Raw genomic sequence first — 17,486 nt, forward strand, 5'->3', positions numbered from 1 at the left:
GATCGTCATCATCAAGAGCTTAGTCTGCAGCAGCAGATGATGATGTTAATGGGGGTATAAAAAGAACTTGCTTGACAAATGTTTACCATTAGACATCTTCTATTCAAATAGTTATCATACCTAACCAACTTCAAAACTTTTCAATTATGAAACTTATTGTAAGTATTTGGATTATTGATCGCATCATCATTACGCTGGGAATTGTAGCTAAAATTTGGAATACTATTCGTTACAGTGCTTCTCATTTGTCTTGGCTGTAGTGTGTGTTTTGGCCAATGCCAGTATCATTGGACATCCCGCAACAATCGAAGTGGAGGAGTCCAGTCCACCACATTATGAATTTCAATATGCTGTACATGACAGCCACACCGGAGATATAAAAGATCAATTTGAACATCGTCGTGGTGAATACGTAACAGGACGTTATTCTCTTGTGGAGCCCGATGGTCATCGTCGTGTTGTTGATTATAGCTCTGATCCCCTATTGGGTTTCTCAGCACAGGTGCGTCGTGAGTCGCCTACATTGTTGACAGGACATGCTGTTGTAGCACCAGTAGTCGAAGAATGGCCTGCACCTACACATCGCCGTTAAATTGAAATTCTAAAAAATTTCTAGAACAAAAAATAATTAAAAGCAAAACAACAACAAACATAATCACAAGACAAAAATAACAGATTTGTAATTTTCGAACATTAACAATAATATTTTATTTACAATTTGTTTTGTTTTTATTTTTTTATTTTATCTCTTGCTCTCTTACTTTCTATCTCTTTAAAATACTCTTACATTACATTACAATACAATAAATAAATACATAGTAATTTTACTACAATCATACATACAAAACATTTAGGTTTTAAATTTCTATTTTTATTTTCTTTTTTAATTTTAAATTCTTCTTTTTAACTTAGTTTTTGTTTATTTAGTTTTGTTTTTATCACAGAAACACTTAATTCACTTAAAATTAAGAGTTTATTTTCTTACTCTTTATTCATCTCATTCTCACTAACTATCAAGATATCATAAACTCTATTTTCAAAATTTCGTCAAAAATTAAAAGAATTTCAAAGAAGTACATACATCACTAGTTTTCCAAAATATTTACCAATCCATTTTATTTTGGTTACATAAACTCAATACTCGGATAAATTTTTAAGGGGTACTAAATTTTCTCAAAAATAGTACTTTTTCATTTAAATTTACCGAATTACATTTCAAAGTCTTTGAACCCGCCTTTTGTATATGATTAGTCTACTGACAGGTCTATGGACCTAACAGTGTAAAAGCATATTGACTAGTCTGTGGATAAGTATATTGACTAGACTGTGTGCTAGTACACGAGAGAACATATTTGGCAGTATAGTCTGAAGGAGTCTAGTCTGAAAATGTCCCAGCCTGTCAATCGATCATTTAAATCTATTATAACGTGGCCAATCCTTAGGATCTGACATACGACTTTAAGAAATCTTATCCAAGAGCGTCAAGGTTTCTTCATGTTCTATAAGTCGTTTCGTTTCATTTGTTGTCCATTTGTTGGTCATGTTCGATCAGGTGAATATTAGTATTTGTCCTCGGACTTAAAACTTATGCAATCTTCCGATCATGACATAAAATCGTTACCCACTCGACAAAAAGTACCAAGCCAATACCTTTTTGACACCTTTAGAACTATCTTTATATGATTTCAGTTTACACTAATGGATAATGTCGAAAGATATTTTCACGAGTACTTCATCAACAATATATGTGATTGTATAAGTAGTGGGTCAATATATATTAAATGACACCCGCATACAATGTCAGGTATATGATTGTTTCACTTTAAACAGGTTTTTTTACACTGCCGCTAGATCTTGGAGTCCAAAATTACGCCAAGGTACTTACATCTAAAACTGCAAAATTGTACCCTTTAACCGAGGTCATAATTCTTGGTAAAAAAGTACGTTCTGACACATTTTTCTGACAAGTGTTAATGGTGTGCGTTCAACTTTATATACCAAAGTGTGCGCTTCGGAATTAGCCATTTGTCTATTTGGTCTAACTTCTCTTTTTCTTTAAGAAGTAATAGTTTCGTGAGTTATTATTTTTCTTTAATCAGACGCATTTGGTATGTTTGGTTTGAGATATATTTACTTAATCGAGGTCAGGGTACACTAAATAGGTATATGCATCACTACAACAATACAAAAACAACATGTATTTTTTTTTTGTAATTGTATGAGCTCAATGTCAAAATAAATTAAAATATTTTTTGATGTTTGTATTTTAAAAAAATTCTTAATTTTATTTCAAAAAACATGCAGTGATTTAAATGGAATTTTAAGGGATATGCATGTTTATATACTTATATTAAGGTGGATGCTATTGGTAAATGCTACAGATGAATTGGCAGAGGACCTGACAAAAGCAAGATTTTGGAATAACCTGATTTGTGCCACGAAATTTGTATCTTTAGCTACAAAAGTTTGGCAAACGAAAGTGGGCGAAAACGGGCGCAATACTAAAAATTGTTGATATCTGAATTGGCCTGATTTGTGCCAATAAAGTTGTGTTGTGGCTACCAAAGTGTGGCTAAAGACAGCCTTCTCAACGTGCGCAATACGGGGGATAGTTGATATCTGGAATGACCTGATTTGTGCCATTAAAGTTCTATTCTAAACGGATGAAGTTTGGCTAAAGACAGCGGACCTCAGAAAGGGCGCAATGCGGAAGATGGTTGAAATGTATTTTTTGTGCAAACAATATTATTTTTTTACAAACTAAACATTTTAAATTTTTTTATTATTAAAATTTTATTTTGTTTCAAATAAACAAAAACATATTTTGACAGAGAAGGTATGCAAATAAGAAAACAAAAAAATTATCAGCTGTTCGATTGCATATACCTGTTTAGTGTACACTGATCGAGGTCTCACCAGACTAATCGAAGTAGTAATTTTTAATGCAGAAGCCAAGAGACTATAAAATGACAAAACTTTTTCAAAAAATGACATGCAAATTGAATTCTAAAATTGAGTCGAACTGTATTGAGAATAATTAAAAAATTATTAAAAGAGTTTGGAGTAGATTATCTTGATGATAGTTTGTGATAATTTGACAAAAATTTTAGTAAAACTTCATTAAAATAAATCAATTTAAAATGTTAACACAACACATTGGATTTTTTTATCGATCATTCCAGGCTTTTTGCAGATTTAAAATATTATTCCTCAGAAATTAGGAATACGGTAATAATTTTTAAATGTTAAAGCTTAAAAATTACTACTTATTATTTATTTATTTAATTATTCAGGTACAAGGATGAAGAAGTCCTTAACGAATAGCTGTTATATTTTCTTGATGATATGTCGGCTGTTGTAGTTGTTGGTTATGAAAACAGTGCGTTCCATTTGTTGTACAATTTTCTAAAATGGATCCTAACTCTAAATGAAATTTAAATGGTAAACATAATTTTTTTGTTTGTTTGTGTCTTATTTAAGGCGTTTCAAAGTAAATATTCAAGTCATTTACTTTTTGCAGTAACTACTGGATGTACGTTTTAACTAGAAATGTTGGTTTCTTTTTATATACACAAGTGTCGACTATTTGCAAAATGTTTAGTTTTGAGCATAATTAGTTTAGTTGATCGATTTCGTGATTATTTTTCCTACATTCTCTAAATGTTGTTTGCATATTTCAATTTACCATTGTCGGATACCATCCAGGCTGTTAGTTTTTCATCCTCTGTTTTATTTGTTTCATCCCAGGGGAACTGCGTGTTTTGGTTTCCCTGAAATTTGGCTCTAAAAAGAAGATTTCATATTTAATAAACTTCATTTATTGAAAATAATGAAAAACTAATACAACCAAAAATAATTTAGTATAAAAAGGGCTTTGCAACTTGAATTTTATTGCATGATTTTATAATTGTTTAATAAAATGCTGAAAATTAATAAAATAAAGTGATGTTAATGTATTATGAAATGCAGTGCGTGTCAGAAATGTTGTATACTCTTTAGGTGAAACTAATTTTGTGTAACTATAATTTTCCAGTTTGATATAAGAACTAAGTTAGCTTCTACATTTTAATAAAAAAAGAATTATGATTATTATCTAATTCAAATATCTTCTGTGGAATCTGCAGAATTTTTGTAAGAATTTTGAAGAAATAGATCGCATGCTTCTATTATATAATTTAAGCTAGCAATTCAACGTAATTTTAATATTTTTTTTTCAACATATATAATCTTACATTCTCCAACGACATCTTTTAATAAAGTCATGAAAATACGAAAGACTTCCGTCCAATTAGTCAATTATCTAATTGAATGGCTCATACAGCTAAATCGAATCCAAAACTGTTTTCCTCTGACTTGCCATTGTCTCAGTTGGGATTTAAACCCATGACTTCTAGTCTAACAAATTAGAAAACTAACCAACCAAAGTCCAAGGAAAGTCTTGGTAATAGCATTAAGTCCAAGCAAGTGGAACCAGGCACACCACAGAATGTGTAATCTCTTCACTACTTTAGCTCAGTGTTTTTATTGAACTGGACATAGGGATACAAGTTGTTGCTTATTTGGACGATGTTTAATACTGGTACCAGAAATGTTCCCAGATATGATTAATGATATAATGTCCAACGACTAGGAGTAAAACTAATCACGACAAACCTGGTACTATTCACAACAATAAAAGAATATCAGGTGCTCTATGAAATAGTCCTTTAATAGTATTGAATACTATATTCTACATCCTCCTTCATATAATGGGCATATCTGCCTGAGATGATTAACTTATCCGGAAGTTGCAGATCAAAAATATATAGACTTGCTAAATTTTAAGTCAACTGCCCCCAGTCTAAACTTAGGCATATGTTGTTGCTGTGGCCTTTTTCAAGAAAAACCTACAAGACCTTATAACCCAAAATGAGCGCTATGTATCGAGTTTGATATATCTGAACACTGGCAACAAGACAGATATGCAAGTCGGTAATGAGAAACAGTTTTCTTATCAATTATTTCATATCCAAAAATTGATTAAATATCTGGTACTAAGCTTAATGACATCTTGAGATTTCTCATGTCAACATGTTGGATCAAATACTGTATAAAACTATATCTGATGACTGGGCTTAACTTGACTGTTTGTACGCAGTGCAATGATGTTTTTAGGGCTAGCAACCATAATTTTTTTTAATGTTTATCTTAACACATGAAATTATTGAAGATTTCCACACCTAATTCAGTTCCCCAAAATTATTAAGTGGTTTTCTTTATTCGCCAGAATAATTTAAAATCCTCTTATGTTAAACACGTAAATTTTCAAAACATTCATTCGTGCTTTACCGGATAACTCTGTAAGATCCGGATGCTTCTCGGACAAAGTTAACAAAGAGTATAGAAATATCGTCTGTAGTTCTAGACAATACCATGGTTTTCCATAATAACGTAACTCATGACTAGACATAACATTATATCGAAAGAGCTTTCTACATAACCCCGTGATTAAGGGTATCAAATGCCGTCTCCAAGTCGACAAACGCTGAATATAGTGAAGATGTCAGTTCACATGGTTGTTCTCTCAGAGAGTAAATATGATTAATGCACTACTTATTAGGGGAAAATCCAACTCAATAATAAAATAAATGACATAAATAATAAATAAAAATTTAAAACTAATTTAAAGATAAAGTAATTGTTAATCAATCTACAAATTTACTAAATATGTATGTACTGCGTGATGAATTATGGTCATAAATGTATATCTACACAACTTCTAACTCCTATAGCAAATAAGGTTTAAATAAAAACAAATTTATTGTTATATAGTTTTTACCTTATGGGCCAAAATTGGCAATCGTCTTCATCATTCGAATACAAATTGTTGTGATCTTTGGGTGAAAGGTCTCTATTTACCACATATAAACACATAAAATGATCAATGAGGTGTAATAATGATAAAATTAAATAAAAGAAAAGAAAGCAATAATGATAACAATGAATAAAATGACCTTTTAACAATAAATTATTAGAAAGCAAATATTTAACACGAACAAAACTAATTTTCATACAATACTAGACTTACGCAGTTGTTGCAAAAGAATCTGTTCTACTGCCGTTATTTGCTTCGATACTACTCAAAGGATTCGTATGCTTTTTTATTGGAATATTCGATGTACGATCCGTGACCAGTTGATCTGGAAACTTGTTATCACTCACATCTGAATCCATTGATAGATGACCAAAAAGATCTTCTAAGAGAATATTTGATTTAAGATTTCTTTGCTTCTTCGCCGAGCTTTTAAGTTTCGTACTAAAAAGTGGATAAAATGCAATAGTTTTTAATTTTTTAAGAGATCACTTTTAAATTTTCCCATTTACCCCAATATTGTATCCAATTCGTCATCATTTTCATTGTGTTTAGAATTGTTCTCATAGTTAGATTCATCAGTATCCAAAAACATATCATTTTCTCTTTCCTTTCGATTTGCGCCATAACGACCGATTTGTGATCGTGCCGATAAACGCTCATTACTGGCAAACACCTTACTTCCCATTAAAGTGGGTTCATAGGAGTTGCGTACGATCAGCTCTGCCGGAGGATTATTTTGTTTCACACCCACCTTTGAAAACATATTATAAACTTTGCTAGATTCATTTAAACCATAATCTTGTGATGGTCTCGTATAAACATAGTAACCACCAATTTTTGCTGAATTTTTAGCATTTTTGGCTGCAGTTTCGTAAAGTGCATAATTTCGTGAGCCATTGACATAGATAGCATTGTTGCCCCGATTACCCATAACATTGTTACTGTGAAATGACACATTCGGATGTTGTGGCTGTACGTTTGAGGCTGGAGTTTGACTTAAGCCAAAGAGTTGCGATATATTACGATTTAGAAATATATCGTTTATCGATTCATTACGTGACAAATTATCAGTACTTTGATTAAGATTTCCGGTACTTAGGTAAATATTACTCGAGGGTGCCAATATTGTATTATAACGTATTGTTTCACTTTTCACTGATCCCGATTCGTTTAGGGATTTTTGTTGAAATTTTTGTTGCGGTGGATTTATCAAATCATTTGAGTTCATTGTTAGAAAACTTATTTTCGGTATTTGGCTGACATTTTTGGCTTGTTGTACTATAATATGACCATTTTTTGAACTACTTAAATTGGCCGCTGAGATATCGGTATTGTTATTGTTGTTATTATTGATATTATTATTGTTGTTGTTATTTTTATTATTCATATTACTACGTTGTATTATTTCGGTAAGAGTTTGTAGTTTCTCTTGCACCGGAAGCACATTGCTTGACAAATTATGTGTCAAATTCGAGTTGTTGCCATATTTGGCAGTCAACTTGACATTGGCCTTTGTAGCTGCTGCTGGTGATATACGTTTCATAGCATTAAAATATGGATATTTAAGACTCTGTTGTGCCGTCGGTCTTTTATCTGGATCATAGAGCAACAAATCTTCAAGTAGATCCAAACCAGATTGACTGCATCGTGTTACTATCGAATTTAAAGGTACTCGCACGCAGTCGGGGTATCGAAAATGTATGGCTGCTGCTAATCTGTAACCCTCGGGCCAATCATTCTAAAAAATAGATTATGTACATACATATGTAAAATTATGTATTAAATATTCCCCGGAAGCCACAGGCTTTCAGTGGTTCCGGGGGTAAGTGGTTAGTATTCTAGTCTGGTATACAAGAAATGGTGGTTTCAATTACCACCTGAGCCACAGGTTAAGCCGAGCACAAAGGGTCCGATAGCGGCCTAATTGTACTCCTTTGGATTTGATTAATATACAACCTCCTTTTAAACTTACTAACTTCACTTTCGGTTTCAATGGACTTTGGGTTAAAATTCTTAATAGTTTTGTTGAGGAGACAAGAGTTTTAAGATTCAATTTCCTTTAAAAATTCATTAAGATACATGTTCCGAGACAGTACCTGCAACAGTGTTTGGACCGTCGTCTAAGAAGCCTCTTTGAATTTTTTGTTTATTCTTCGATTATAAAGTTCTGCTTTCTGAATCTAAGATTTGCACTTGATATAGTTATGTAAGGTAGGTCAAACCATTAGTTAAGACCGCAATTTATTAGAGAGATTATCTTAATAATTAAAAAAATGCTAGTTAAAATTACTCTACACGAGGCATAAAAATTACCTCTAAGGTTCCGAGAAGACTGCGTGGAACACAATAGTATATCAAAATATTTAATGTACTAGACGGATTTAAAGAAACTAATGAATACGAAGCGAAATCTTATAACTATAATCAAAATATCAGAGGGTATATCAAAAATCTTGATTTACTAACGAAATATCAATGCGTAATGTCTTTTGACAAATTAGAAAAGAAATCTAATGCAGAGCAAACATATAACAATTAAGTATTTAGGAAGCATCTATAATTCAGAGACATTATTCGAAATATATTTTTCTCAGACAACATTCCAACTATATATCCATTTATCACTGCCAACAGTTAACAGCAATTTACCTTATCTGGTGTCCCTAAAACGGAACATATTTTATAAAGTTGATCAACTTCGCTGCTCCCAGGAAATAAGGGGCGAAATGTATATAATTCAGACATAATACAACCCATGGCCCACATATCAATAGAGCTGCCGTAAGTGGTTGAGTGTAATAAAACCTCTGGAGCCCGATACCTTTAAGAAAATAACATAATTAAATTATATATAATTTCTTCACAAATAACACTAACCATCTTGTTGACACATAATCGGTAAAGGGTGGTCTTGAGCGTATTTCCCTTGCTAGACCAAAATCAGCTATCTTTATTAGTTCTGGACCGGAGCAAAGTAAATTTTCGGGTTTTAAATCACGATGAAAAAATCCATGTCGATGCATAAAAGCCAAACCGGTAAAAACCTTAAATTAAAATATTATGAAAAACTACTTTAAGAGATTGCGATTAGTTTCAGTGAAACTTACCTGAAATAATATACTTTTTAAGGTTGGTTCTGGCAAGTGAGTCTCACGATCTTTGATCATTTGATAAAGATTTTCTTTCATATATTCAAATACAAAATATAATGTATCATTTTCTCTTATAACTTCTTTAAGTTTCACAATATTTGGATGGGATAGTTTTTTGAGAGACTGTTAGAAAAACAAATATATTATAAACATACGATTTTAAAAAGAAATTTGTTGTTACTTTGACTTCTCGCAGATTCATTGCTTCTTCCCATGAATAATATTTTCTTTTCATGCGTTTAATGGCAACTTTTTCTCCAGTGTCTTTTCGTTGTCCTAGCACTACAGTGCCATAGGTACCATCACCCAGTTGACTTAAGGTTATATAACGATTCATAGTTCGGTCATTTAAATGCTAAAAATTAAATTACTAAAGAATTTAGAACAATAATATTTGAATTTTATGGAAACATAATGTTAAATATAATCTATATCTGGCAAGGAAGATGGACATTTAAAACAAATAACTAACTTATAACGTTTTTTAGGTTTTAAAGTACTAAACAAATTGTCCAATTAACCATAGTCTATAGACTAGACAATACAATAGACTATAAACTAGACTATACTATAAACTAAACTATAGACTAGACTATAGACTATACTATAGACTAGACTATAGACTAGACTATAGACTAGACTATAGACTAGGCTATAGACAAGACTATAGACTAGACTATAGACTAGACTATAGACTAGACCATAGACTAGATTATATACTAGACTATATACTAGACTATAGACTAGACTAAAAACTAGAATATAAACTAGACTATAGACTAGACTAAAGGTTAGAATAAGAACTAGAGTAAAGACAATACTAAACTATAGTCTAGACTAGAATATAGATTAGACTATATACTAGACTATAGACTTGACCATAAACTAAACTATACCATAGAACTAGACTATATAATTTAGACTATAGACTAGACCATGGACTAGATTATATACCATAAACTAGAATAGACTATATAATTTACTATAGACTATACCATAAACTGGACTATAGACTAGACTATAGCTTAGACTATAGACTATACTATAAACTAGGCTATAGACTAGACTACAGACTATACTATAGAATAGACTATGGACTAGACTACAGACTAGACTACAGACTAGACTATAGACTAGACTATAGACTAGACCATAGACTAGACATGCTATACAACAGTCTAGACTAGAATATAGACCAGTTTATAGACTAGACCATAGACTAGACTAGAATATAAGCTAGACTATAGACTAGACTATATACTAGACTATAGACTAGACTATAGAATATACTATACCCTAGACTATAGACTACACTATAGCCTAGACTGTAAACTAGACTATAAAATCGGACAACCAACTTCTGTGTCTCTACATTTCAGAAATTTACTTGTCTTATGAAGTTCATCTGAAAAGTCACAAACTGACTGTTTAACATCACATTCGAATCCGCCTTTAATACATAGTATACAAATTACTCAGATTTTGATAGTGTTTTCAGAATAAATTCGTTTTGAAGAATAGTTTTTATATACATACTTTTTTTATTTTGTTCTACATTTTTAAAAGGCTCTAATTTCTTTGATATGCGAACACGTTGTAATTAATCAATCAATCAATATTAAACACATTTTACTTGTTTTTTGAACACATTCTTTAATGTCAATAATTATTTAGTAAAGTAAACCAATTTTTTTTTATATTCAAGGTCATTGTCGTTATCCATGTGGCATACTTTTTGATTTTAGAACTAGAACATAGTACCGGAAATAGATAAAATATATAAAAAACAAGCCCATAACTCACACCTACACATAATTAGATGTTTGTACGCTGGAATTTTGTATAATGTTCTTGCATATTATTCATTTATTTCTATAGTGTCATAACTCCAAATTTGGATCAAACATCTAGCGTACTAATGTTTTTTGAATACATAATTACGTAGATTTTTTTTCAAGATTATGTGTTTTTGAGTTAAGCCACTATTGAAATAAATGAGTAATATGTATATCAGTTTGTTACTTCATAGCATTAATTATAACCGGACAAAGATACAAATGATAGTTGCGTTAATTTAGGTTAAATAATATAGAAACTACACCACCTGGAATAACATTGTCATTAAAGAACCTGAAACAACAAATCGTATGTCACATACCATACAATTTCGCTACTAGTTTTGAGAATTATTTTTAAGAAAACTAATTCAAAAACATCATATACCAGGTCATGTAAACCTTGTCATTTAACAACAGAACCTAAATTTTGAATGTTTTAAAATTCGGTCCTTGTTTTCACCTAGCCTTTCCCAGCAATCGATAATAAATTAAATCAGTAACACAATATAGACGCCATCATTACATATCCACTGAAGTCAATGAAATTTATATTTATTTTATGAAACATTGTACAGGGTTATAAACAACATTACAACAACAACATTATTATCGCAAAGACATAATGGGCGATAAGAATGCGATTATTAGAAGGGAAAACATCGATTTTAATAGAGTAATGGGACGGCATAGTCTAAGAGAGTCTAACATGAGTTTTACTTTACTAGCCAGTGATCACTACTTAATAGGCGATTTAAAACTCACTATGGAAAGAAACAATACTCCAGTACAAATGGGAAAGCCACTCTGTTCGTATGATATGACAATAATGATCCTGTTAGTAACAGCATTATCTACCATTATCCACCATTCATATAATGACAGAGAATGGATTATTATGACTCCAATTTTCAATGATCCGGCAAGCTTTGTCAGGAAAGAGGACAAGGAATGGGTATCTAAAACATTTTGGGTCTAGTGGGGAAGACTTTTCGGAAAACATGCAATTTACAACATATCTGTAAAAGATAAGAACGGGACCATACTCTTTATGGCAGTACCCCAACTTAAAAGATGGCGAGAGTATTTTTGGGGGAGGGGTCTTGAACCACCAATTCTTCTTCTCTCAGTGATACTCTACATAAGAAACAAAAGATTCTTGTAGGGTCAATATCTCAAACTCCAATTAGAGTTTATATTTGTAGATATTTTGCCCGTTAAAATAATTTTTGGCAATTTATCGTTTGGAAAAAATATAATCATACAATGAGAAAATTTGGGTTATATTAATTGTGAAACAGTACATTTAACATAAGATCGTTATCGACTTTGAGAAGACTTCTGACTTCATAAATCAGAATAAAATATAGACTGCTCATAAGGTGTACCTATGAAGACCGTAAAATGATATTTTGATTTTTTGAATGATTTTTTTAACTCTTTCGCACTGACCAAAAACGGCAATACCGCCCATCCATGGGGTAAATGCGCCAAGGGGATGGGGCAGATTTGTCATTAGTAAAATAAAAGAAAAAAATACAAAAATAAAAACTTATTTTGCTGCTTTGCACTTTAATTCATTAAACAAAGTATAATAAACCAGATATTTATTGTTTATTTCACAAAACCTAACAAAAAATTAAAACAAATTATTACTGATTTTTTCTATATTTTAATCAAATTTTGTTCTACATCACAAGCATTACATATATTTGGCGTATGTGCCCCACGGGCAGTTCTGGTGTTTATTTTCAAATTATATTATCAAATTATATTATCGAAAATATTATTACGTCTTATTGTTCACTATTATTGACGTTCTAATACTGACCAATATATTTTTTCTATGCCCCTATGGCATTTGATCCCCCTTCTACCCTACTCCCAAAAGAATAACATTTTACACCAATTCAAAAGTAGCACTAAGTGAATTTTTTACCTTCTGTAGAAGTGATGTTATTGACGTTTAATGAACCGAAAAGAATCCATTTTTTTAATTAAAGATATATATTTTTGTACTGAAATTGTTTTAATTAAACCAATTTTTATTTTGGAGTTAATTGATAAATGCGTGTAATTTATTTATGTGTGTTAATATTATTTAAGTCAAATTAATGCATTCTATAGTATTAGAATTTCTGTTCCTGATAACTATCAAAAAAAAAAGAACATAAAAATTACTTCCTGAGAATTACTTCAGATGTAGTGAATTTGGAATCAAATATAAACATTTTTCTCTATACTGTTAACAGTAAAATAAACAGATTATCTTTCTTTGAACATATACAATGTCACATTCTTTACTTATTTGTAATAACTAATTCATTAAATTTATTGTTATTTGTTATCGTAATAATAAGTTGAACATTTTCAAAAAATAATTATAAATGGCAATTCTTCGGAGATCAAAATAAAGAGTTAAGTTATTTAATTATAATTTTTTCGCAGAAAAAGAAACTCAATTGTATGGCAGGATTCATATTAAATTGTTGCTGGACTATTTTATTAATTTAATTTTTCCAAATATTGAAGCTTTTATGATATTAAAATGTAACTTCAGATAAGAACATATTTCCAGCAATTATACAAAATATATATATTTTTTCAATTAGAATTTAAAATCAATAAGCGAAATGAAAAAGGTTAATTGAGAAGTCCATTCACGAATAGTTTTAAACATATTTGAACACAATGTTAAATTGATACGAATTTTTGAATATATTTGTCTTGTACTTGTCTTTATATTAAATTTGCTTTGCTTTTAGTTAATTTTTCGAACACTAAAGTTGACTACTAGAAAGTAGTCAACTTTATTAAATTTAGCATCTAACAATCTTCCTTGAATCCATGTTTCTCAACTTGTAAACATTTAAATTATATCCGATACTAACCAAATTTAATTTTACCAGCCAAGAATAAAAGCCGTGATACACGGTTGTCAGATCTTACAACATTGTCAGCAAAATGTTCAGAAAATGTCTAAAAATAGTCTGAACTAACAGATCTTGTTTTAGATGCATATTTTAGATGCATATATTCTTTTAATGCAGCGTATATGGAATAGAAAACATTAATCTTACAATGACTTCATGTCAGATGCATACAGTTAGTACATTTGACAATAATAACTGTCAGACAATTATATGGCAATACCAACGTAATGTGTTGACATGATTTTTTGATGTCTGACTATTGTTTTACACTGCTTTTTCTGACAACGTTGCAAGACAAAAACAAATAAGAAATTTTAGTCGGGCGAGGCCGACCATATAATACCTTTCACCTGTTACAAAAATAAAATGTGATTTAGTTTTCATAATAAAGCATTTAATGTAAATTGTACCTTGCCTAAGATATACTTAAGCCAATTATTGCTGAATAAAACTATGGACATCAAATTTTGAGGGGCGCTTTTATAGGGGCTAAGGTCAAATGAGGCCCTATAATTAAACGTTCATGAGGGACATCAAGGCTAGTATAGAACTCGGTTTTGCAGCCTTTTGTAGAATTACGAGTATATTAAACATAATTGTGAACTTAAAAGCCCAATTTGGTGGGTTCAGTTGCATTGGGGCTAGGTGAAATAATGAGCCGATGTTAACCATTTCCTATAGTACTGTCTACGGTACTATAATATATCATGTCCAAATTTCATTGGATTATCTCCAACCTCTAGTTAAAAATCTTTAAGGTGGTATAGGACCAATATTATTGTGCATTACAAACATCAGCACAAACCCAATATACCCACCCTACTTAAGTGGTGTAGGGTATAATTAAAAGATCTGACAACCGTGTGTGTGTACGTAGCTTTACTATGATTTGAAGTCCTTTTAAATTCAGCTTCACTCTGGTAAGGTTTTTATCTTTTCCTCATTTACAGTGATTGTAATTTCCATAATTTGTTTACATTCTAATATCATTCCATTTCAAATTTCTACAATATAATTTTCTGATCCTATAAGTATATACATTTCGAAATTTTATAGATAACGAAGATGATTTAACCATGTGCAAATTTCTGTCCGTCCGTATGACAGACATGCCATTAACATATTACTTACATACTTTTTTCTCATTCTTAAATAAATTTTTCAGAAACTTAGCACGTATTTTAACAGATTTCGTAACATTTTTTTTTTGTATACTCTATAATTATTATAATAGGTTTGAAATTGCATATAGTTCCCGTACAAATTTAAATGCTCCCCGAAAATTTTGCACATACATAAATCTAATATCATTACAATATTTAAAGTTTTATTGCCAACTAAAATCTAGATCGGTCTGTAATTAACTATACCTTTCGTATAACGTTTAATTCCGAAATTCTATTGTACGAAAATTGTTTATCAAAAAATAACCATATCGGGACAAAATATAACACAAATCATAGTTCCTATGAGTTTTGTATATATACATATATATACAAATAACATTTTCCTAGTCGGTCCAACGTTTATTTTAAGCTTGTAGCTGAAGGATTCATCTCTTTAATTGAACCATTCTTAAACCCAAAACAATAAAACAAAAATAAACAAGTAAGAAGTTATAGTCGGGCAAGGCCGACCTTGTGCCTCCAAAATTGCGACCTGTAGTTTAATTACAATGTTTACAAGCCCTATTCGGGGGTACAGTTGTGTAGGGGCTAGTGAAATAGTGGACCGATCTTAACCATTTTCAATAGGGTTCGCCCCTGGGACAATAGAAGATCATGTATCAAATTTCATTCAATTATCTTTAAAATTGCGGCATGTAGTTTGATTACATGGTTTACATGGACGGACGGACATAGCTAAATCGACTCAGAAAATGATTCTGAGCCGATTGGTATACTTTAAGGTGGGTATAGGACCAATATTATTGTGCGTTACAAACATCAGCACAAAACCAATATACCCTCCCCACTAAAGTGGTGTAAAATTTTAGCATTTAATAGTTCTATAGTGGTATATGGTGATGTCCCTATACTTAGAGTGGCTAGGATGGTACTTAGTGTTAGATTTATTGAATAAGAATCAATATTATACAATTCTAAATAAAATTTACACAATACTCCCCAAATAGATGGAGTTTCCGTAATGTAGTTTTTGTTTATGACCAAAAACCCGGATTATTTTGTTATATTATATAAATTTATACCTCACAAAACATTTTTTCTAGGTCCAAATCCATTGATTATCTAATATATCATGAATCCAATTCAAAATTACTTATTATTTTCGAAGTTTTATAAAAGAAGCGATAGATTTCATGTTAAGTCAAATATTGATAAATTCTGATAGGTATATAGGGTAATAAATCGGTTAAGAAATGTCCAAATTTAGTCGCTCCACTACTAAAATATCTAAAAAAATTTATTCTAATATATAGGAGTAATAAAAATATTAAATTATATAAAATAATGCAGCAATATTAAAAAAATGAACAAAAAACCTAAAAAAGCAAAATACTTATTGACCCAAAAAATTAACAATACGTTCACATTTTATCAAAAATCTCGTTAATTAATATAACGATTTTATTTTTTATAGTAGAAAATTAAAATATAAGATATTCTTTAAAAAATACAACAAACAAATTGCTTTATTTTGCTAAAAATAATTGTTCAGATAAAGTTTTTTTCTAAAAATTTATAAAATTTTACAAAGGCAAATTACTTAATTGATTCACTGTATATGTATTTTAAAGTCTCCATAACTTAGTAAATCAAACATTTAATCTTTATTTTTATCAAAATTGCACTTATTTTTTTGCATCAGCTGTTAACACTTTGGCATTTTTTGCTTTAGTTTAAATCACCACCATTGGACGCTTAAACTAGCAAACAAAATGAACTAAGAACTCAAAAACAATCCCTAATCGTTCTCCAATAGATTGGCCCTAAGATTACTACATGTACAAAAAATGAGAATAGAAGTTAGTTTTATTTTCCATTTGATAAAAATTTTAAAAAGACTTCATACCCATTTGACCATAATTTAAAAACAATACCATTTTCTTAGGGAATGGGCAAAATCTAATAATAAGAAATCAATAATAAAATGTAATAATTTTCTGGTTGATGATGAGCAAAAGCAGCAATTACTATTAACTATTGTTTACGAAGTTATTTATTGTGTTTTTTAAAGGACATTAAAATTTAGAACTCAAACTAATACTTAACGAAAAGTATGTCACACATTCTTCGTTGTCTGTCCCTTGTTGTTGAAAAATTCACAATTACTTTTGAAATAATTACCATCATTAATAAAAAATCAACTTGTATACAAACTTTCTAACCGATTTTTACCACAAAAAGATAGTATAGTTGCAATAAGTTTGAATATGTACATTTTAACACGTTATTTTTATACATATACTAGAAAACATATTTGAATTTAATTAAAAAAATATATATATTTTGTCACCACACTTTACTTACTCCTTGTTAAAATATCATCGAATGAGAGTTTGGAAAATGTATGGATCAATAGTCCAAAGGGCTGATTGTTTTTCACGTATTTTTTTCACCAGGATTTAATTACTGCTTTTTATCGATTAAATCAAAATTAATTTATAGTTAAAATAAAACTTTTCTGCTGTCGGATTTTATGACCAACAACAAGGGTTTCTATTCGTTTTTTTAACTTTTTTTTTAATATT

The 17,486-nt window shown here is 30.3% G+C and overlaps 2 protein-coding genes across 2 annotated transcripts; one reads left to right on the plus strand and one right to left on the minus strand.

Annotated features, from left to right (window-relative positions):
• Positions 1 to 847, plus strand: LOC111676639 (larval cuticle protein A2B). Its single transcript, XM_023437602.2, has 2 exons — positions 1 to 158; positions 236 to 847. The coding sequence occupies exons 1-2, from the start codon at positions 147 to 149 to the stop codon at positions 590 to 592; spliced, it is 369 nt and encodes a 122-aa protein (XP_023293370.1). The 5' UTR covers positions 1 to 146; the 3' UTR covers positions 593 to 847.
• Positions 848 to 2,240: 1,393 nt separating this feature from the next.
• On the minus strand, positions 2,241 to 17,455 carry LOC111676640 (mitogen-activated protein kinase 15). The gene is made up of 9 exons (XM_023437603.2): positions 17,266 to 17,455; positions 9,188 to 9,361; positions 8,962 to 9,129; positions 8,732 to 8,898; positions 8,504 to 8,675; positions 6,364 to 7,592; positions 6,068 to 6,295; positions 5,819 to 5,890; positions 2,241 to 3,783 (listed from the first exon to the last, which is right to left on the minus strand). Exons 2-9 carry the CDS (start codon positions 9,341 to 9,343, stop codon positions 3,657 to 3,659), a joined length of 2,319 nt encoding a protein of 772 aa, XP_023293371.2. The 5' UTR covers positions 9,344 to 9,361; positions 17,266 to 17,455; the 3' UTR covers positions 2,241 to 3,656.
• Positions 17,456 to 17,486: the final 31 nt, after the last annotated feature.

Source organism: Lucilia cuprina, chromosome 2 (genome assembly GCF_022045245.1).
Source record: "Lucilia cuprina isolate Lc7/37 chromosome 2, ASM2204524v1, whole genome shotgun sequence".
Lineage (NCBI taxonomy): Eukaryota > Metazoa > Arthropoda > Insecta > Diptera > Calliphoridae > Lucilia > Lucilia cuprina.